This window comes from Dreissena polymorpha, chromosome 3 (assembly GCF_020536995.1).
Source record: "Dreissena polymorpha isolate Duluth1 chromosome 3, UMN_Dpol_1.0, whole genome shotgun sequence".
In the NCBI taxonomy this organism is placed as follows: domain Eukaryota; kingdom Metazoa; phylum Mollusca; class Bivalvia; order Myida; family Dreissenidae; genus Dreissena; species Dreissena polymorpha.
The window spans coordinates 42,990,019-43,013,797 of NC_068357.1; the positions used below are offsets into that span (position 1 = coordinate 42,990,019).

Consider the following 23,779-nt stretch of genomic DNA (forward strand, 5'->3'; position numbering starts at 1 on the left):
CTGTGTGAATTTACAGTTTGACGTCATCAAAGGAAAGCCGCTTCCTGTCAAGAAGCCATAAAGCATCACCCTTCTCGCCGATAAAATAAAATTTCTTTAATTTGTGAAGCGACATGTTTAACCAATTGCGAGTTTGTTATTCACTGGTAATAGTCCAATTATGTTAAAGCACGTGCATAGCTCCGCCTTTGAAACTGTTATGTAGAACAAAGGTGGAGTTAGCGGTCTATTGGTTATGTCAATCATTGTCATAAAAATGTGTTTACCGAGGAACTAATCAATTGTTTTGATAGTCAGATAAAAAGTACAAAGATTTGATAACAGTGATCACAGTGTGTCATCGGATTATAAAATTGTGGATAATTACTAGCGTGGACAATTTATTGCAAACTTTATAATAATAATGTATTAATTTGACTAACACATTTGATTTGTGAAAATGCCTCGAAAACGCCAACGCCATCCGTATGACAATACGTTTAAAATACGCGTGATAGAATTTGCAGAGCAATCAATTAATAATAGTGCTGCTGAACGCTAGTTTGGTGTTTCGTATGTCGTTGATGTGTAAATTACGATGTACATGTATATAAGTTCTGGTTTCCTATGTTGTCTTTGTTTGTATGTGATTAATTATGATTTGCTTGTCTATATTTTCATATATTATTTTAGATTTCCTAAATATATATTGCATTGATTATATTAAACAAAGTACATAATACACGTGTCCGCTATGTCTACATCGCACAGTGCTATATTGACCTCATGGTCTATGTATAGAATAAAAACGTCCCGTACATTTAAAATTGCGTCTGTTTATGAAATTCTTGCACGGACAACTTCTGACTCGACTTATGACTTGGACATATTTTAAAATCTCCAAAAAATATGATCATTTTTTACCCCCCGACTTATGAGCGGGTAGACTTAAGACTGCATTTTTACTGGGTACATAGCAAAAGCTTACTGAGAATACCTTGTGCTGCCCTGAAAGGAGCTTAACACATAATTACATTCTGTTTCTTATTTAACCCATTTATGCCTAGTGGACTCTCCCATCCTTTTAAATTGGATCAATTTATTTCCAAAATTAGGGATGTCTAGTATATTTATTTCTATATTTATAATATTTCTTACATAAATTCTTTTAAGCAAACAGCGCAGACCCTGATATGAGACGTCGCATCATGAATCTGGGTCTGCGCTGTTTGCCAAGGCTTTTTTTTCTAGATGCTAGGCATAAATGGGTTAATGATAGACTTCCCTACAGTGTCTTTTTCTGTTAACTATGGAATGAGAAACAAAAGTTTATACCAGGTATAGATAGTTGATAGGAAATAATGTTTGATATCCCAACACAAAATAGACCACAAATAAAATTAAACACATGCTGTCAAAAACACCATCCATGTTCTCTTAAGCAATTTAAGTGCCATGAATATTCTTTATAGTGGTAATATGCTTTTAAATCAATAAACCAAACCTTTAAACTAACTGAAAATTAAAATAACATACATTCAAGCATTCAATAAGTGTATGTAAGGTTTAAATGTTTGCAATATTGAAAGTTTATACGTGGATATTGCTATCTGCTCTTGTTTGGCTAAGGTTTAACTGGAAAACCAGTGAACTGTAAATCATTCAAGGCTGTTTAACTGTCTAACAAATACAACTTGGCTGACTGGAGATAGTTTGTTTAACCACTGCCTTGGCCTGTGCTGAGTGACTGCATTTGTGTGCCTTACTGAAGCATAAGCTGTACATTTTGGTGTCCTTCATTGTTATGAAAAAGCTTGAACAACTTTCTCCAAATAGTAGAATGATTCAGACTTGTTACATAAGGATGCTCTAATATAATATGTGCTTTTATGTACATATCAATATTACTTAGGAATCCTGAAGCATACTGTTTCATGTGAACATTCTGATGCAAAGCACACATTTACTTTGTAGTTGAAAATTAAAGTATGAAAACGAGCAATTGCTTTCATTCTGTACATTTTAATAAAATAATTACATGGTAAAACTATAAAAATAGTACCGGTATTTACAATCATATATACAATAACTATTCAGCAATAACATTTGCTGATAATATAAAAATAAGTCTTGAATATTATATGAATGTGAATTATAAAGATATGTATTTGTATCACAGATAAGTATTTACAAAATGTTTTTTCTTTTGTAGTAAATATTCACACATAATAAGTGAACACATAAAAACTATAGGTTTAACATCATTAAGTCAGTCCGAACATATTTGTATATAAGCACATTGTATTCCTTTGGTTGGCATATATTTTCCCATAAGCACATTAACACAATGTATCCTTGTAACACCTGGCCACAAGTTTATTTCTAGTAGCGTACCTCATTGTATTCATTTTTAGATGTCTCTGGCAGGTGCTCTTTGCTTGTTTTATAACCAGGGTTGACATATGCTTTGGTGCCTCCTGGTGCCTTAGGCAGAGGCCTATGATCAACATTGTTCATGTAGTGGTCCTCAGCACCAGCTGGGCTCGCACCATTGGCCTGTATTGGTCTGTTATATTTGTCTGTTAGTGGCAACCGCTGACTTGTTGATGTTGAAGGCATAGGTCTATTGTCAAAGCCTTTCTCATTCAAGAACTGATAACTTCCTGCTGAGATTCTATCCTTGTTCACCATCTCCCCATTAGAGATCATTGTTACTGAAATATCGTCAGGACTGGCCCCTTCTTTTTCTGTTTTCTTTGCGAACCTCTTGGCTGTTCCACCAGCCTGGGGTATGGTAGCGTGGGCATGAAGGGTGAAGCTAACTGTTGTTGTTGGTGGGGGTTGCTTCTTCTGTTTGTTGGCCTTTAGGAGGACAAAGATGATAAGAATGATAATCACAAGGAGGACCACGCCCCCCACGCTGGCTCCAATGATGACAGGAAGATTCTGGGCCTCAGGCTTGACTGTGCTCTGTGCTGTAGTACTGGGGACCACTGGGTGTAAGGTAGAGGCAGATATACAACTATTCGGGGCCTCAATGAGAACATTTTTTATCTGTAAATGGAGACATATGTAGTAGTACTGGCCTGGCTGGAGGTCAAAGAATCTGTACTGGTTTACTGAGGCAGCTATCTCTCTGCTTATTGTGCCTTGAGTGTTGGTTACCATTTGTAGTTTAAAACCGGTTACATCAGTTTTGTCATCAACAGTCCAAATAACGTCGATGGTTGTAAGTTCTGCATGATTAAAAAGCAGTTTGAATCCTGGAATAGGAGGTAGTGTTGTTGTCGTTGTGGGAGGTGTGGTAGTGGATGTTCTTGTAGTGGTGCTGACAGTGGTCGTTGTATACAGGTTTGGACACTCGGGAAGGTTACCACCTCCTCCTGGGCACAGTTCAGATTCTTTAATGTCCTTGTTAAGATACCTATTCGAAAATTGTTGTGGACTGATGCAAGGTCCTATAAACACTTCAACAAAATTTGGGTCACTATCTTGAGCTATCCATTTCAGTAGCCACAGTAGACGACAGTCACAATCAAGTTTGTTGAACGAAATAAAAAACTTTGGTTTGGTAGAAAAATCACTGAACACACATGCATCCAATGTATTCAGTTGATTCCCATTTAAATGTACTTCAGCCAAAGTGGTCTTTGGTCCATAAAATGATTCTTGTTTTACTATGTTCAGATTGTTATTTGATAAATATAATTTTGTCAGTTTGTTGTTGTATCTGAATGCATAATCAGGTATAACAGTCAATGCAGTATTTTCCAAGTTGAGTTCAAGAAGTTGAGTCAAGGAAGGTAAAATAGTCCAAAACGTTGAGTAATTGAATCTGATATTGGAAAGTAGAAGATGTTGGAGTGAGTTTTCTATGCCCACAAAGGCATCGGCATGGATGTTAATGGTGGTGGTAGATTGATCTGTGAGTCTAAGGTCGGTGAGATTGGGCATGTTGCTGAAGGCTTGAGGCCCAATGTCTGATATCTTGTTGTATCCAATGTCCAGAGTGTGGAGTTTCCTCAGGTCAGCAAACATGCTAGTGTTGACAGACGTTAGTTCAGTGTCTGTCAACAACAAAGAACGCAGCCCCGATAAAGTAGAGAAATTGGTTGTACTTATTATACTCCCAATTTTAAAATTGTAACTTAGGTCCAAATGTTCCAAAGAAGGCCACTTTTCAGCTTGTAAAAAGGTTAAATTTGCGATTTCACTGTATCTTATGTAAAGATGTGTTAAGCTTTTACTTGCGTTACCAAATGCACCGTTGTCAATGCTTCGTAGACTTTGTAATTCCAGGATATACAGAGTTTTAAGTTTGCTAAGTGCATGGAAAGAGCCAGCATAAATGCTTGATGGTCCCAGTATCAGGCCTTGCAGTTTCAGATGTGCAAGATTCCTTAGATTGTTAAATACTGGAACAGGAAAGGTATTCCAGATTCCTTTTGGTTGCAGAATTTCAAACTCCGTAAGATTTTGTAGTGGATTAAATGCGTCCGGCTCCAATGAGGCGAGTCCATTAATGTTCTCTAGTATAAGAGTCTTTAGATTTGGAAATGCCAGTTGTCCTGCACTTATTGTTGTCTGCTGGAAGTTCTTCAAATGCAACATTGTTAAAGAAATTTTTACAGCATTCAGTGCATCAAATGGTGCAGGATTATTTCCTCCCCCTTCTATCAATATTTCTTTAATATTTGCAGAACTATTGAAAGCGTAATTATCAACTGTCTGCAAATTGTTTCCAAGTAGGTCAATTTTGCGCACACGTATGTTCTGAAATGCATTTGCACCAATCGTTGTTATCTTGTTGGAGTTTGGATCAACTACTAAGTTTGACAGGAGGAGGTCAAACAAGATGTTGTCAGTGGTAGGAGTGAAGATAGGAATTGCTGTCAGGTTCTTGAAGCGACAATCTAGCAGCTTGATGTTGGTTGAGTCGTTGTAAGTGCAGGTACATAAGTTTGTGGGCTGTGTGGGCGATATGCAGCCCTCCCCCACCACCGGCATCACCAAACACACCAGGGTACTTGCTAGCACCAGAAAGCCCATTGTTGTTTTGGAGCAGCTAATCAACTTCTCATCTCAAGTTCTGAAATATAAAGAAAAATGTTAGTTTTTGTAACGCAAACAACATGTTAAATAATTATTGTAAGAGTTCCTCTGAATGTTAAGATGTAATGTTTGATATGTCTGCTGTGCTTTTTTCTCACAACATGTCTATAATTCAGATATTTGTCAATTATCGTTACACCATGGTAAATATTTCATACCTCATGTTTTAAATGGAGCTTTGACATAAATCATTGACTACCTATGTTCACTAATGTTCTAACTTGTGTCAGATACAGGTTTGAACTGGTGAAGCTTCAATGTTAATGAACTTATAGATTGCCAAATATTTTCCCAATATTTACATTATATAAAAAACACACTCTGGATTCAAAAAAGATAACAAATACAAATTGTGTAAATAGCTATGTATGACATAGAACAAAAAATTACCTGTTTAACAGAGCTCAATTTCCATGTATAGAAATGGTTTAGTAATTATCTAACAGCTATTTTTATTCCTTTGCATACAACACATACACATAAGATGTCCTGGTTTATCCAAAATGTTAACTTCATGCAACACTGATTTTCACTTGTCTTGTTTACACTTTGACATCTATGAATGTCTATTTCCTTTTGAAATCATTGTTAAAGCCGTATCTTTTGCCACATATAGAACGTGTATGCTCTGTAAACACAAAATTCCACTAACATTCAATGATTAGTCATTTTATTGACCTGTTTATCACTAGCAAAGAATGGATGACAGTAATTTCAGGTGTGTATTGGACAGCACACCTATTTTATACCTGAGTGGGGTGACAAGTGGGGAAATTATAAAGTGGGGGGTAGGCAGAAGGAGATATGAATGAATTCAAACAACTAAGACATAATTTTCAAGCACAAATGGGACAAATTTGGTTAACCCAAAACAGTTATTGTAGTTATCTAATTTGTGGGTGTACTGTTTAAAGATCAGCTGTCACTAGGGTGTATAACTATTGGATTACATTGATATCTTGTTTGTTTACATGTAATCCTAATCACTATTAGTCATTTACTTATTGCAAAATGTTTGTTACAGGGATAATGCAGTGTTTAATTCGGAATTCTGGTATTGCCCTTATATCCACTCTTCACCAAGCATTTTTTACGAAGAGATTAATGTGTCGCATTTGTTTGCTTTACATGAACTTAAACTTTTATTAGCAGATCAAGTTAAAATTATTTCATATGAACAGATTTGTAAAGATTGAATGTGATTGAATCAAAACTAAATTCTTAAAATTTTAATGCACGGTGCAATAACAAAACCTTTGATGATCTACAATTGCTCAAATTATTGGGCCACTCAAAAGACCTGTTACACTGTGATCTGTAGAGGGTCACATAACTAATTACTATCTTACATTGATATTAGAGACAGCACGTGAAATAAAACTGTGTGGTGAGATACTTAATGTCAATTTTTTGAAACCAAAAGAAAATCTAAAAAATGAATTAAAAATCTGTCTCCAACCAGGGTTGACCTTTTTTATTTTATTTTTATAAAAAATGGATAAAAACTAAAAATGATCTCATTTGCAAAGTGCAGGGTCTAGTAAGGTTGAACTCACATAATTATACCCCCTGGTACAAAGTTAAATGGTTTATACTGGAGTCAGCCACCTACATCTGTGTGTATTTCCTCCTCGTTTGTATAGTCATTTCCCTATATTGGTTTCAAAAATGGGGACATCTTTGGTCCAAAAAAAAAGACACAAATAAATGTTCTGTTTTAAAATGCACTTGTGTGTCCCAAAAATTGTTAAAGAGACTTGTTTACAGATTTCCGTATTTTTGTAAACTGTCACTTAATGAATTAATATATGTATGGGCGGTGCTCTATGAACAGGGCTTTTAATGCATGTGCGTAAAGTGTCATCCCAGATTAGCCCGGCAGTTCGCACAGGCTAATCAGGGACGACACTTTCCGCATTAACTGGAATTTTGATAAGAGCAGAATTTCTTGAAACGAAAAATATCATAAAAGTGGAAAGTGTCATTCCCTGTGGTCTGCACAGGCTAATCTGGGACGACACTTGCACATGCATTAAACTCCCTTTTCACAGAGCACAGCTCATATATAAAGTTATAATTGAATTAGTGTAATAACAAGAAATATTATTGAAGGTTAGAAATAGGGACCTCTTGCAGAAGCTAATGTGCTAACACTATGCATGAAGTCTTTTGAATTTAGAAGGAAGTTGAAGTGCTCTTTGTGTGATATATTTTTGCTAAACTCTTCAAAAACTGTTACAAATTTTTTATTACTTTTGCGATTAGAAGGAAGACGAAACGCTATGTGGGTGATACATGTTTTTGCTTAATTATGAAAAAATTGTTACAATTTTTTCTTTATAATATCTCCGATTTCAATTAATTGTTATCAATTATCACAGTTATTTTTTTATATCCTTTGTGTCTTAATCAGAAGTGTTATTTTGCATGCTTGAATATAAAAGCATGCATTCTTTTTTGAACATACAAAAAAATAAAAATTCAATTAAACTGTGAATGAGTCAATGAGTCCCATTAAAAAAATATATGTGCAAGTTTATATTCACTACTAAATAATTTCCAAAGATTTTGCTATTTACCTAAAATTTCTGCTAGGTATCTTGATTGAAAATCAACTGTTTAGAACGCTTAGGACAATTCTTATAAAACCATGCCATGCCCATTTGTCCTGAGTTTTAGTCAGAGCAATTGTCAATATTTGAGTTTTTCTTTTGTTTTAAGGAAATGTGTGACCAACATTTTCCTTTTGTGACTCAGTGGGGTGAATACAATTTTAGCAGCTTGTTTTTTTGTGTGTTTTTCCTGGCAGACAAGATTTGTATGCCACATTGATTGATATGCTATTATTGCCCCATTGTGGTACTTCATATATATTATAAGGTGCGAAAAATTTTATTAGCTTGGTTGTTTTTGCTCTCCCTGGCTTATGTCACTAATAATTTTAGTAGATTAATATATTGTTGTAATGCTTAATCAGTGTTTTTGCTAAATGCAAAAACAAATTACCTAGGGATAGGTAGAATTTGTGACAGTACTTAAAATTACTGTTGACACAGCATGTAAAAATATGTAGCAAATTGTTATAAAAACATTGTTACCCGAGGCGGGGCCAAATTTGGCATTTGAACAAGGTTGGAGGACAAATGGCACCCGGACAATCAGGTCCCTGCATTTTTTATTCTCCTGAATTTGTCCACCTGGACAATCAGCACCCGATTAAATTGTCCACCTGGACAGTCAGGACCCGATTAATTTGTCTACCCAAACAATCGGCAACACTTCGTTAGACTTTGTTTGACTGATAAGTCTAATCTGCTGATTTATTTGAAGAAAAGTGATTACGTATTGTAAATGTAAATAATACATTCCAGACATTTTGATAAAAAGGAGTACTGGGTAGTATCTCCATTTATTGTGGTGTTTTCAAATTATTTGGCTTTATTTTATGCTTTCCGGTGGTTTATAGAGATGTATCAGTGAATTAAAACTGATAATTTCACTGTTTAAAACAGTGAAAATTATCAGTGAAAATTATCGATAATTTTCACTGTTTACTGTGAAATGACGTCATTTTTTTACGAAATGACGTCATTTTCCCAGCAAAATTTTTTAATTAAACTCTTTAACAATGAATATAAACTGTGGAAAAAAGCATAAAATAAAAAGAAAATTTGTTGGATTCGGTTGATTATCGATTTTAATGCACTCGTGATCATATAAAATATATATTTTCTATGATCACTCGTGAATTAAAATCGATAATCAACCGAATCCAACAAATATCCTCTAGCTATGTCTTAGCATGTCTTATGGCGCGTAGAAATTTTCTCAGAATATGGCAGCTATGGAATGTGAAAGTTTAGCTTGTAATTTTGGCTGAAGTGCAACTTTTAAAAAGAGGTTGAAGTTGCTTCTTTGTGATATGATTACAACCTTTTAAGAGATATTATGTTATTGGGATTTTAAATTAGTTTTTTATGATAATAACGATGATAATGACGATGATGGTGGGGCTGCTACTGCTGATGCTGCTGCTGATGATAAAACTGGTGATGGATTCAGGAACATTAACAACAACCAAAAGTTCTAATTGTATTGAATTACGAAAATACATTTTTTTGCATTACTTTAGATTTTTATAATATTTTCCAGAAAATATGTAGTGATAAACCGCTTTTAAAAATAAGACCTGTTTCATTTACCTTTCATCCAATATACATAGTACATGAGGAGCTGTAATTGCAATTTCTGCATATGATCTATCAATAATGCACAAGACACCCATTGAATGTCACATAATTTACCAACAGATTTCCTCAACTAAATTCAAAGTAATAGCAATAACTTTAAAGCCACACGCCTTGAAATGACAGTAAATTTAAGTATAAATAAGAAACATTTTATCTATGCCAATTAGAATACATGTGTATATCTGGTGGCGTTACTCGAAATGGAAGTATACGTATAGAAATCCTACTTTTGGTTTTAAAATAAAAAAAATAAAATAAATTACTTGCTAACTAGGCTATATATTTAATGACAATTTTGCACACTTTCAAATTGCATCTGTATGTATTGATTAACATGTATTTTATTTAAAGGTGTGTGACTTTAACAAAAAATAAAGTCAAACTTATGCACTTAGAGACCCTCATAACCATACATTTTATGCTCCCCCAAATTTTTTTTGGGGGGAGCATATAGTTGCCGCTTTGTCTGTCCGTGCGTTTGTGTGTCTGTCGGTCCGTGCACAATTTTTGTCCGGGCTATTTCTCAGCAATTAATGACCGGAATTCAATTAAACTTTATGGGAAGCTTCACTACCAAGAGGAGATGTGCATATTATCAGCCAGTTCTGGTCAGATGATTTTACACAGAGTTATGGCCCTTTGAAATTTTCCATTAACTGTACATATAGTGCAATTCTGGTCCCCCCAACTACTGACTGGAATTCAATGAAGCTTTATAGGAGGCTTAACAACCTTGAGGAGATGGGCATGTTATTTGTGGGTTCTGGTTAGATGATTTATTTAGAGAGTTATGGCCCTTTGAAATTTTTAAGTTGCTAAACCATCCATCGTATTATTTTGTCCAAAGTTATGCCCCTCAAGACGTTTCCTTTTATCTGAATATATAGTGCAATATTGTGACAAAAAAAACATTTGGGGAGCATCACCCGTCTCCGACGGTTTCTTGTCTTAAAGAGCATTCCAAGCCGTATTGATTTAAACAATAAGAAAGATAGGCCATGCAATATGTTAGAAAGAACTGGACACAAATGAATGGTCACTGTTTTACAGCCATCTATTTACTGGCTTCTCTCCAGTTGATGAGAGTTTCCAACCATCTGTCAAAGTCTTATGTAGTATCCAACTTTAAAGCAAAATAGGGAATTTCTAGTTAACAACATGCACACAGAATTATTCTAAAATATTAAAAAATTCTAAAATATGATACAAATCTAAAATAAAGTCATCGCGAGTGCCTTTGCAGAGAATCCTGTATTTAAATAAATGATGTTCATGTTTTAAGAGGGTTATAATGGCATTGCACACTAAAAATATTAAGTATACTGTAATCTTGAACTTTGTTAAGACAGCCTGTTGTGCAGGAGGGACAACCAGGTTTTTGGTAACTGATTTGTTCCAGTAGAGTTGTCCTCCATAAAAGGTTTATATTTATATTTTTTTTATGGTTGCATGACAATGTTATAAATGAATACTTTTGCAGCAAAAAAGGTAAATCGTATAAATGCTGGGCAACAGCAATACAATGTTAACTAATTCCTCAGGAACAGTATGTGCTCTTTTTAATTTATATTCGTCACTATCTATATGAATCAATGATGAAGATGTGAGAAGTGTGGCATATTATTTGTGTACAAATGGTCATGAGTTTGTGTCCTGTTGTTCAAACTCTGTTTTCAAATTTATAAAGATATTTTATTTTGTTTGATTTTTTTCATGACTGAAGCTGTCGAGGCAAGATAAGTGTGTGATTGTCTAATGATTTTGTAATTGTTATTATTGTAATCCAGGAAATAATTTACAAAGAAATTAATGTTTTGAACAATGTTTATGTATTGAAACGAAAAAAATAGTACAATACACACCAACTATTGGAAAGGTAATGTTTTGCATTTAAATGTTCAGATCCTAGGTGTCTCAGTGGTCATTGTTTGACTATACATGTACTAACAAAACACATTTTTCCTTTCATTAAATAAATGAGCCGTGCTCTGTGAAAAACACTTTCCGCTTTTATGATATTTTCTGTTTAACGAAACTCTTCTTAGCGGAAATCCAGTTATGGCTGAAAGTGTCGTCCCTGATTAGCCTGTGCGGACTGCACAGGTTAATCTGGGATGACACTTTACGCACATGCATTAAACCCCTTTTTACAGAGCACAGCTCAAATATTAGTGATTAAACAAGAAATAAAGGGGTGCAACTCAATGTAATTTCAACATAAACAAGAATTATCTGTATGTCTTTATCCTTCTTGGTTCTATTGGTGAATAAAATAACTGGATGAAATCAATGCATATGCACGTAGAAAAGTGTTGACAAAACTGTGGCACTTGTTAATTAAGTATTTTTAACCTACATTCCTTGTAACTTATGATAGTATTACATTTATTTCAGTTTCGGAGTACAGTAATAGATCACAGAAGTTGTTTTAGTCATGAAAATATAATTTCCGTGATATAACTTATAAACACTGTATTGTATTGTGGAGCATCTAAAACGCCATTTCTAAGTAGATCAAATTTTGGTAAAATGAATATAATCAAAATACTTTAAAAACAACAAATGGTGTTTAAGTAAATATTGAGAAGTCAGTTTTTCCCCAATAATCCTTTGTTACATGACCCAAATTAAATTCAACATTATCATTGACATTTACTGTACCAGAAATAAAGTATTGTATTCTGCCCCATGATTTCATTGTAAGAAACCTAAATATAATTAATTCATGGAAATAAACAATGAATTTCTTAGGAAATTGAAGACAAACAAACAAGTAAACAAAACAAGACATGTACATATTTATTCTGAATAATATATCATTGTTTAAAACATTAAAGCAAATAGCGTATTCTTGATACTCATTTTAAAGTTAAGTTACATGAACAACATTTTGTTGTATTATAAGCTTATTTAATTTTATTGTAAGACATTCAATATTAAGATTGGACAGCATCTTCTGGAATAAGGTACACTTAGGCCAGAGTTTTTTAATAAATAGATTTTCGGACCCGCCGACTCTTATTTTTGACGAAACCAAAAAAAAAAAAAATTATATAATTTCAATCTCGGATTTTTTTTTCGGGTGCCAAAAGCCGGGTTTTAGACACAAAACGCGTGTCGGGTTTTAGAGAAGTAATTTATTTAAAGCGTTTACCGATATCGCGTGTAAATGTATCATAAGCGCTTCTGTAACATCGATCATTTTTACTGAAAACATTCAAAATGGTGGCGAGACCCCGATGACTTTATACTGGTTTGGACTTATTATTTACCAGGATGCTAAAACAACAAAACAATTTATCAAAGCCACTAGTGACCAATCAATTGGCGATGTTGTGCGCAAACATTATAATGAACACGACGAAATCGCTTCACTTGAAGCGTCTAAGACAATGATTGACACAGATAAGGTTAAGTGTGACCCATCTATGCCAGTGAATGTTTTGGTCGAGAGCGAATTGAAATGCATACATGCTATTTTAAAGTACCAAACCCCACAGGATCGTAGTATTATAAAAGAAAATGCATTTGATGCCCTAATGGCTATGAGGAGGAATTACTGCTACCTTCCATCCACCAGGTAAACCATTTGTAAATTATTTAAGAAATTTTACAATTTAATATATGCAATATATTCATTATTTGGCAAACCTGTCATTGCAATTAGCAGGCTGACCAAAAATAATGATTTTATTTATTTTTTATATTAACCCTTTCAGTGTGAGAACCGAATTTTGAAGGCCTTTGCAAACAGTTTTGGATCCAGATGAGACGCCACAGAACGTGGCGTCTTATCAGGATCAAAACTGTTTGCTATTCTGATAGTATTCTTTGAAAAAAAATCAAAGAAAATGCTAATAAATTGTTGCAATTCAGCAGACGCCATTTTAGCAGACCACAAATTTCCAAGCATGCAAAGGGTTAATTGCTTTATAATTGATAAAATACAAATCTGTTTTGATAGTCTTGGCAAGGTGGTATATGTGACTTTTATAGTGACTTTTAAAAGATCTATTTTTCATCAAAATGTAACATTGAAGGACATACTGTAGCCACTTTTTTCAAGGTGCAATGTATTAAAAATGTGTTATTCTATCTCTACATAATTCCTCTTTGCTATAAGATTGTAGTGGGAAACTTGTACAGCTTTGTGTTTTACAATTTTAAATATTAAACCATCACAAGCTTAATCTTGTTAATTTTGTAACTAATAGATTTTGGTTTGTATTTTCTTTTAATACTCGAGCAACACTTGGCGTGTTTCATTTTTGAATTACATATAAAAGATGTTGATTTAATAGAGGAATATTAAAGTGCCTAGGCAGTGACATGGGGGATTGGACGACAGATTAAGATTTTTTTAATTTGAAGATTGACTTTGCCAGAGTTTTTTTTAATTCAGATGTTCATTTTGTCTTAAAAGGAATTACTTGCAAAAGACATATTTGCGTGTTTGTGCATTTTCATTTGTAACAGAAACTGTTTCGTATAAAAGAAAATTATGCAACTATAATTATATTCGTATGAATGAAATGCAGGTCCTTTAATAAATGTGTTTATTGCTAAAGATTTGTATGAGAATGTTTAGAACATAATAAATTTCATTGACATTTATTATTTTGGTCATGAAATATACAAAGAACTTCATACTATAACATTTTTAGCATAGTGCATTTTTGGTCACCATCTTTTATTTTATTTTTTTTTCCGTCCTCCTACTGGACATGTTTTGGAAAAAAATCCGAAAATCTTTTAATTAAAAAACTCTGGCCTTATTTAACAATTTGCAATGTAATTCAACCTCAGCAGCTTTTCAAATACACATATAGCAGCACAGTAAACTTAAAGGTATAAATATACTATTTATTGAGCTGTACTGGCATTTGTATTTACAAGGGCCCTGTAAATAGGACCATAGTATTAAATTGATATTTGTAGATCACTTATGTAGGCTAAATGAAACAGTCGTTTTGTTATGTGAATGAAAACAACATAATATTTTTAAAGATTTTCTCTGGTGTAAAGTGTTTTTGTTGAACAAAGTATTATGCAGTAGGTTGTTTAAACACTAAATGAAATAATTATGTAAATATTATTACCTAATGTATGCAACATTCATTGGTGGACATGAAGCAATTGTTGTGTGTTTGCATTCCTTTTACATATTTCGCAATTTTGATTAGGCATTTAATGTTCGTGTTCCATATTGACCACAATAAATCAAGGTCAAAATTGATCTTTGTCAGCAATTCAAAAAATACACAGGAGTACACAATTAAGTTAATAATTGTTGTAGCATATCAAATTTAAACATGTCTGCAAGTATTTGAATCCCTCACATTCATACTCATGATACAAATATGTGAATACTATGTTGCTAAATATAATTATGCTGATGAACTGAAAACTGACACACATTATGTCTATTTATATGAATATACATATTTTTATGACAGGAACAATAAAGACACTGACTAATATTCTTTTTACAAGGTATTGTAACACAAGTAGTGAGGCGTCTCACACCCAATAATTTTATTCCTAGTACTGCTTTTAACACAATCATGCAATGGGCAAATTTGTGAATGTATTTCATTTTTATGATTTATGTTTTGTCCTCAGATTCTCGAGCTTTCTTTGTCTTGACCTTTGTTTGCATGGTGTTGCTGCGCCTTTGATTGGTAGTCTGTTCTTTGGGCTTGCTTGGTGTTGCTGGTAATGGCCGCAAGGTGCAGTCAGTCATCAGTAAGTCTGTAGCATTCAGCCTTGACGGAGCCGAGTGCCTTTCAGACGGAATTGGACTCCTTTCTTCCTTCCTGTAGTTAACACTCTCATCTTTCATTTCAACAGCTGGCTCGTGTTTAACTTTCTCAATGTCCTCTTCTTCATCATCATTTTCATAAGGATTTTTACGCTTCTGGAGGTGACGGGAATTTATTGAGTTCATGGTATTATAAAGATTTTCATCCGCGTTGAAGACAAAAAGTCCCTGTCGCAGATTCCTTGGACTTCTTCCCTCAGCCAGGTACTTGGCCAGGCTTCCTGCACTGATCTCGCTGTAGTCGCTGGGCAGGGCATTGGCAAGAATGTTTTCCTGGGAATAAGCAGGGCTTCTCATTTGACCAGGGGTAGCAATGGTGAGCAGGTCATTCAGTCGCCTTGCCTTGTACCGGTACTTCATAACTGCACATATTCCAGCAGTTATGAGAACAAGCACTACGATTGCACATATGATTCCAGCGATCATGTATTGCCTGTTCTTGGCTATTTGTTCCTCATTGTACGGGTCTGGTCCAAGTGGATCGTTGTCAGTCTGGGAGGTGTGGCAGGCTTGCAGGTCACTGTTTTCATTGAGATTGACCTCAGCCATGACACAAATCATGTAGAAAGTACCAGAGCGCAGCTTCGTTATCTGGTACACCGTCACGTCACGATGAATGTTTAACGACATTTGTGTTTGCTTGTCTGAAGGAATGAAATACCACAATTTATATCCAGTTATTCCTTGCATGTTTTTGAGGCTCCAGAATACAGTTATGGAATTGGTTGTGGCAGCTCCAACAGAAAGTTTCAGTGCATTTGCAGGCTGAGATGTTGGATTGCTTGTAGCTTTTGTTGTGACTGTTGTCATTAATGTGGTGGCACTGGCACATTCATCGTCAACTGGGTCAATACAGACAAGATCTACCTCAGGAATCTCATAAAGCTTCCTGTTGACTAGGCTCGGTGGACTGGCACATTTTATTTCTTCCTTAAAGATGCTATCAGGATTTGATGATTCTATTGCAAATTTGCGCAACCATTTTAATTTGCAGTCACACTGAAGGGGGTTTTCAAATAAATATATTTCAGACAGCTGTGTGAAATTCATGAAGACACATTCACTGATGGTTTTGATGTTATTTGTTAGTAGGTATATTTTTCTCAGTGATTCTTCTAGTCCCTTAAATGATAACTTATCTAGTTGATTAATTTCATTCTCTTCAAGCTTCAGATGACTGAGTTTTTTGTTGTTTTGGAAAGCATATGGAGGAATGGTCTTCAGACCTGTCTTACGTAAAAGAAGATTTTCCAATCCTCTCAAGTGCTTGATGGTCGACCAGAATTGGTTTTCATCCAGCTTCGTGTTTTCAAGATTTAAAGTGTACAGCTTGGTTTCCAGTCCTTGGAAAGCTTCAGGTTTCAACACTAGAGGAATCGTAGTCTGTGATACTGCGCCTTGACCTTCCAGTTTAAGTTCAAAGTACTCATCAACTCTCTGAAAGGCTCCATTATCAATTTTTTGAATGTTATTACTACTGAGATCAAGCATTTTCAGGTTATTGAGTCCATATAACAAATTGCTTGTGACAGTCTGGATACCTAGTCCCACTAGACTAAGGGATTTCAGTTTAGGCATGTTTTTGAAGGTGTTGTCTGGAATGGATTTGAGATCTGCATTGTAAGACATCTGTAGATCATCCAGGTTTGGCCATTGCTGACTTGACAGAGCCTTGAGGGAGGCGACTTGCAGATGGTTGGAGTCCAGGTCAAGAGTCTTTAGGGTCTTAGACACAACATAAAAGCTCTGCTCTTCCAAGCTTGCAATCTGATCATGTGACAGATCAAGAGTTTGCAAGTTGATCAAGTTCTGGAAGGAATGATTGTATACAGCCTGTATAGTATTTTCAATGATTTTGAGAACCTTCAGACTGGTAGTGTGGCGCAGTGTTAACACAGGAATCTGTCGTATGTAAACATTCTTCAACTCCAGATACTGTAGCTGTGGAACTTTGCCTTTGAATGTTGTTTCTTCCAGGCTCAGTTTGTCGATGTTCATCATAGTCAGTGCTATTAGGTTTGGGAACCGATCAAACACTTGGTTCTCAACAGGGTTTAACTGCTGGAAACCAGTCAAAGTGAGACGCGTCAGGTTGGAAAGTTTTGTCAGACTCCTGTAAGGAATTAGGATCTTGGAATTTCCTTCCATGAATAGCTCCTTCAAATAGGCTTCAAGGCCATCAAAAGCTGTCTCTCCAATATAGTTCATTTCGTTGTTGAGAAGATTAATGCGTTCAACTTTCAAATTGGCAAAACTGTTATTTTGCAATTGTCGGATATGGTTGGATGCACTGAAGTCAATGTCAGCATACACTGTAGATACTAGTATGAATTTAGGTATACCTTGTAAACTCTTGTATCTACAATCAATCCTTGGGCGTTGAATGTATGTGTCTAGAACACAGTCACACTGGTCCTTGACTGCACATTGACCCACTGCCAGAGGTCTGCCGTCAATCGTTTGTGCTTGTAACAGGGATCCTATCATTAGACCCTTGTTCAGTGTGTAATTTCCTGATCTCCCAAAATGTGTTTGATTTCCATATCCATTCCCGTGGGTATCTTGCACACTGTATATACACAGCAAAAGCCAGATCTGTGTTCTGCTACCCATGTTTTGAGAATCCTAAAATAAACAATATAACCATTGGTAAAAAATGTTGGTAGCTTTTGGTGCTTAATTGAAGACCTGCTCTGGAATTGTGGGAGCAGTTTCACCCTCTACCACTTAGATATGTATTGAACCCTTTACCACTAAGATACATATTTAACCCTTTACCACTAAGATACATATGTAACCCTTTACCACTAAGATACAATGTACAAATTTAACCCTTTACCACTAAGATACATATTTAACCCTTTACCACTAAGATACATATTTAACCCTTTACCACTAAGATACATATTTAACCCTTTACCACTAAGATACATATTTAACCCTTTACCACTAACATACAATGTACAAATTTAACCCTTTACCACTAAGATACATATTTAACTCTTAACCACTAAGATACATAATTATTTAACCCTCTACCACTTAGATACGTATTTAACCCTTTACCACTTAGATATGAATTTAACCCTTTGCCACTTAGATACATATTCAACCCTTTACCACTTTAGGTATGCATTTAACCCTTTAAACATAGATACGTATTTAACCCTTTACCACTTAGATACGTATTTAACCCTTTACCACTTAGATAATATTTTGACGCATTTGTAGACCCTCAGAAAGTTTAATTTAAGTAAAGACTTTTCTTACTAGATTCAAATTTTTAAGGCTTCATTTCCAACCCTTAGATACTGATGGGCAGCAAATAGCATAAAATATGAACAGACTGCGAGTCACATGCAGGCTGTTCTGGTTTTATGCTTTTTGCACAAAGCCATTTTCACTTTGCCTCTTATGGGGGAAAGGGTTAATCATTACTATAACTGATCACCATTTCATTACAGACATCATGATACAGAAAGATAAAGGATAAAAAAATTGCAAGTATCAAAAAAAAATTGTTCTCAGTTTTTCTTCTTTTTATAAAATTATTATTATTGTTTGAAATCATTGTTTTATTGTTTTATTTTGCCTAAGTAAACAAAATAATGAAAAAATAATAAGCAAACATTTCCATATATGAAGTGTTAACCAAAAAAAACAACAACATTAATGTTTAAAAGTGCTTTACCTTTTTTACTTAAATCCAATTAGTTTTCTTCTATTTGTGTTAGTCTTGTGTTATATAAATATCAATGAGGACTAGATAAGCAAGCTCTTTAGTATCATGAAATATTTGTATTTAGTTTTAAAGGAAAGGCTAAGTACAACAGGAACGATTGATGAAATGATAACATACTTACAATTGTTTGATCAGGACTTCCCCATTTCCGAAAAAGCTGAGTACAATATGCGCATCATGATAATCATTCGATAAACAATAGTAGATTTTAGTGGATGCAGTGTGGCTGATCACTTTGTACGAGGGTTGATTGTCATCTTTTATGACTCAGTGTCCAGCTTTTCAACAGTTGTCACAATATTTCAGAGAAAGTGTCTATTAATACTCAAGAAGTGTGTACTTAATCTTTTCATGTGATACTTCTATAACAGGACATCATTGTAATATTAGTCTTTCATATTTATATATACAGGTCAAATGTAGTTGATATTATATATTTATTATTTTATCCATTGTTGGAAAATCCACGATACAGCATGGATCCTGTTTAAAGGGATGTAATATTTGGGAAGATCTCTTATTCCAAAAATACTTTATATACTATTTAAGTTTTTAGTAAATATGCACAATATATGGTACATGGTACAATATATGGTACATAGAAACAGCACAACTGGCATTTTTTACTATTAATTAACTTATTATAGATCACAATAATATTGCAACTGCTATAAGAGCATTAAAAGATTAACAACCGTATTGTGCAAGGAAACACTATCATTTTTTTATGAATCAATACTGACTAGAACTTCAGAATTCCTGTCATCTGTTAACAATTGATATATTTTTTTTAATCTGATGTTAATGAAGCGCAAGCAGGAATGACGTTATGAGATGAAATGTAAGGGAACTAAACACAACTGTGTTATGAATTGTGCTTATCAAGTTATCTCTATTGTTAACAGTATATATATATATATACAGTATAGTGTTGAAGGATCAGAACCCTTTGAGCTTTATCGTGTTAATGTCAAAATGTCATCCTTCTTTACAAAAAATGAGTTTTTCTCTTTTTCAGACTAGCAGATTATTTTTATACTTGTCCAGAATTATATTTTGTTGACAACCAGACTACAGTTAATGTCGAGTCAAGTTTATATGTTAATTACCATTTCAGAGAATCAAGACATAAAATAAAAGTCATATTATTGTTATATATTTTTCTTATAACGTACATTCATCATTATATAAAAAAATATTGATAATAATTTCTTATATTAAAGATGTTATGCAATAAATGCAAATGACCAATATACGTTGTCATGGATTACATAAACCCTTAATGAAGTTGAAATGAATTGATAGTTAATCACCGCTCCTGTCCACCTCCTTTCAATTAGTGTCACTTAGCACCAATTAAAAATCTGTTATAGAACAGAACAGAATAGTTTATTTCGACTTAAGCATATATACAGCTCATTGTCAGAAATATACATATGCAATAACAGCATGCGTTTCAATTAAATACAAAACATACAACATTTCAAAGAAAGATCAATTTAGGAAGGAATGAAATACATTATGTTTTCGTGAGAATGTCACATGGATGAAGATAATACATAGTGACCAAGTAATGTCAAACCATAGTCATACGGACAATACACTAAACCCTTATTTTAACAGTTTAAATCTATTTTCACTGTTTCATTCCTGCTGCACTGCTAAAAGTCATGTGTTGTTAATATTTGCAGCCATTGACTGAAGGATGGATTTACACGGTCTCTAAAAGTGCTACATACTATTTTGGTCGGATAAAAGTGGTTATAATATGGAAAAGCAAAGTGGTCATATTCTTTTGGATTTTCTATCATTAAAATATTTTGGTAAATGATGTGTTTTTATTAAAATTTGAGTACATTAGAGGGCTTGGCAAAAAATGCGGGTGGTCATAAAATTATTGTGTGTATTTGCAGATTGCATGTCTACATATTTGCTGATTGCTTTTGTACATATTTGCAGATTGCATGTGTACATATTTGCAGATTGCTGTTTTACAACTTTTTAGATTTCATATGTACATATTTGCAGATTACATGTGTAAGTATTTGCAGATTGCTGTTGTACATATTTGCAGATTGCTGGTGTACATATTTGCAGATTGCTGTTGTATATATTTGCAGATTGCTGTTGTACATATTTGCAGATTGCTACTGTTGTACATAATTTGCAGATTGCTGGGGTACATATTTTGCAGAATGCTGATATTTGCAGGTTGCTGGTGTACATATTTTCAGATTGCCGTTGATTTTTTTTTTGCAGATTGCTGGTGTACATATTTTGCAGATTGCTGGTGTACATATTTGCAGATTGCTGGTGCACATATTTTACAGATTGCTGGTGTACATATTTTGCAGATTGGTAGTGAACATATTTTGCAGATAATTGGTGTACATATTTTGCTGATTGCTGGTGTATATATTTTGCAGATTGCTGATGTATACATTTGCAGATTTTGCTATTAAATATATATTTGCAGATTTCTTTTGTTTATTTTTGCAGATTGCCATTTTATCTATTAGCTTATGTATTCTGTATATATTTTCAGATAGTGTCATTTATCAAGGATGGCAGCGAGCTCCCCAAGAGTTCCCTTCTCAGCAGTATGCAGGGGGGCGCACCGTGCTTCTGTATGCAGGTCAGCTCCTACACAGGCACAAAGGTACATATACCCTGCTGGTATAAAATAAATACTAGTACATGTGCAACTGTCAATTAACCCTTAACCACTTAGATACGTATTTAACCCCTTTACCACTTAGATACGTATTTAACCCTTTACCACTAAGATACCTATTAAACCCTTAACCACTGAGCTATGTAATTTAACGCATTTGTAGTCCCTTAGAAAGTTAAATTTAATTCATGACCTTTCTTTCTAGATTCATGTCTTAAAGGCTTCATTTCCAACCATTAGATACTGGTGAGCAGCAAACAGCATGAAACCTGAACAGACTACGAGTTACTCTCAGGCTGTTCTGGTTTTATGCTGTTTGCACCTAGCCATTTTCACTAAGTTTATTAGTGGGAAAGGGTTAATATTGCAAAATTTTGAATGTTCTCTGAAGGTTTGGCCTAACAAGAAATGTTGCATAACACCTTTAGGGATTTTTTTAAAGGTTTGCATTTTACTTAGAAAGGTGTTTGTAAGTACTGTGATTTCACTTGTTTTATCGGACTTATTTTCCCATCTCCCACCATTGCCTACATTTATGATAATCCGAATATTTTCCCATTTTACCATTTATCAAGTTCTTAGCAAAGTACATGTTTGTCAATCCATGAACAAATAGCAACTTCATATTTGGCATGCATGTGTATATCATGGAGCTGCACATTTCGAGTGGTAAAAGGTCAAGGTCAAGGTCATCCTTCAAGGTCAAAGGTCAAACAAACTAAATCAAAGCGGCACAGAAGGGGACAGTGTTTCTGACAAACACATTTTTTGTTCATTTTGATTTTTCTGAATTTTCTTTTCTCTTTGTTTTTTAAATTTTCCATTTTTAGTTTTATAACATATTTGGCTCACCTTAGCAAGTTCAAATTTACATACATGTGCATCACAAAACGAGGTCACATTTATGATGCAATCTTAATTAAACTAATTTACAATCTTTATCTTGACTATATCTAGGTCGAGTTAGAATCATGACCACATGCATCCAAAAACTAGGTCACCAGGGAATTATTAGAAACACCTTGTTAACACTCAAGAGATCATATTTATGACTCAATCTTGATAAAATTTTGTTAAAATTGGTATCTTGACAGTTTTTGGGTGGAATTTAAATCTGGGTCACATGTAGCATAAGACTAGTTCACCATGTAGAATCTTTAAACAGCCTTTTTAACACTTTAGAGGCCATATTTATGACTCCATGTTTATTAAACTTGGCGGAAATGTGTTTCATGGCAATATCTAGGTGAAAATTGAATCTGGGTAACATGTGTTTAAAAACTAGGGTACCAAGTCAAATCTTAAAAAAAGGTGTTACCACAATAGAAAAGACAGTGACAAAATTTGATCAGAATGTTTATCTTCACAATGTATGGGCAAAGATTGAATCTGGGTCACATGGGTTCAAAAACTATGTCACCAGGTCCAATCTTAAAAAAAACAACTTTTTACAACTCCAGAAAGAACATTTTAAGACTTGATCTACATGAAACTTTGTCATAATGTTTATCTGGACATTTTCTAGAGTTCCGATCAGGGTCATGTGTTTTAAAAAACTAGGTCACAAGGTGGAATCATACAAAAACCTTGTACCCACTCTTGAGGCCTCAGTCATGATTCAATCTTGATGAAACAGAATCAGAGTTTACTATTCTATGTTGTTTTTATGTCCCCCACTATAGTAGTGGGGGACATATTGTTTTTGCCCTGTCTGTTGGTCTGTCTGTTGGTCTGTTGGTCTGTCTGTTTGCGCCAACTTTAACATTTTGCAATAACTTTTGCTATATTGAAGATAGCAACTTCATATTTGGCATGCATGTGTATCTCATGAAGCTGCACATTTTGAGTGGTGAAAGGTCAAGGTCATCCTTCAAGGTCAGAGGTCAAATATATGTGGCCAAAATCGCTCATTTTATGAATACTTTTGCAATATTGAAGATAGCAACTTGATATTTGGCATGCATGTGTATCTCATGGAGCTGCACATTTTGAGTGGTGAAAGGTCAAGGTCAAGGTCATCCTTCAAGGTCAGAGGTCAATTATATGTGGCCAAAATCGCTCATTTTATGAATACTTTTGCAATATTGAAGATAGCAACTTGATATTTGGCATGCATGTGCATCTCATGGAGCTGCTCATTTTGAGTGGTGAAAGGTCAAGGTCAAGGTCATCCTTCAAGGTCAGAGGTCAAATATATGTGG

The 23,779-nt window shown here is 34.3% G+C and overlaps 3 protein-coding genes across 20 annotated transcripts in view; 1 reads left to right on the plus strand and 2 right to left on the minus strand.

Annotated features, from left to right (window-relative positions):
- LOC127873866 (autophagy-related protein 2 homolog A-like) overlaps positions 1 to 23,779 on the plus strand; it is a 123,170-nt gene that overhangs the window by 42,118 nt on the left and 57,273 nt on the right. For both annotated transcript variants that reach the window (XM_052417929.1, XM_052417930.1), the window contains one exon: positions 21,450 to 21,563. In XM_052417929.1, the coding sequence (XP_052273889.1) occupies positions 21,450 to 21,563 (114 nt within the window). The remainder of the gene's footprint in view (positions 1 to 21,449; positions 21,564 to 23,779) is intronic.
- LOC127873868 (slit homolog 1 protein-like) overlaps positions 1,986 to 23,779 on the minus strand; it is a 114,385-nt gene continuing 92,591 nt past the window's right edge. For 4 of the 16 annotated variants that reach the window (XM_052417952.1, XM_052417949.1, XM_052417948.1 and 1 more), the window contains one exon: positions 1,986 to 4,408. In XM_052417952.1, coding sequence (XP_052273912.1) covers positions 2,362 to 4,408 — 2,047 coding nt within the window. In that variant the 3' untranslated portion in view covers positions 1,986 to 2,361. Of the gene's footprint in view, positions 5,069 to 5,481; positions 5,874 to 23,779 lie in introns of those variants that run through there. The other 12 variants (XM_052417950.1, XM_052417940.1, XM_052417939.1 and 9 more) reach the window with 7 other exon arrangements.
- On the minus strand, positions 14,942 to 19,147 carry LOC127873869 (slit homolog 3 protein-like). Of its 2 annotated transcripts, none has more exons than XM_052417957.1 (2): positions 19,026 to 19,147; positions 14,942 to 17,787 (listed from the first exon to the last, which is right to left on the minus strand). In XM_052417957.1, exon 2 carries the CDS (start codon positions 17,773 to 17,775, stop codon positions 14,947 to 14,949), a length of 2,829 nt encoding a protein of 942 aa, XP_052273917.1. In that variant the 5' UTR covers positions 17,776 to 17,787; positions 19,026 to 19,147; the 3' UTR covers positions 14,942 to 14,946. The 2 variants fall into 2 exon arrangements, with proteins under 2 accessions (XP_052273917.1, XP_052273916.1); XM_052417956.1 differs by lacking the exon at positions 19,026 to 19,147 and adding an exon at positions 18,854 to 19,012.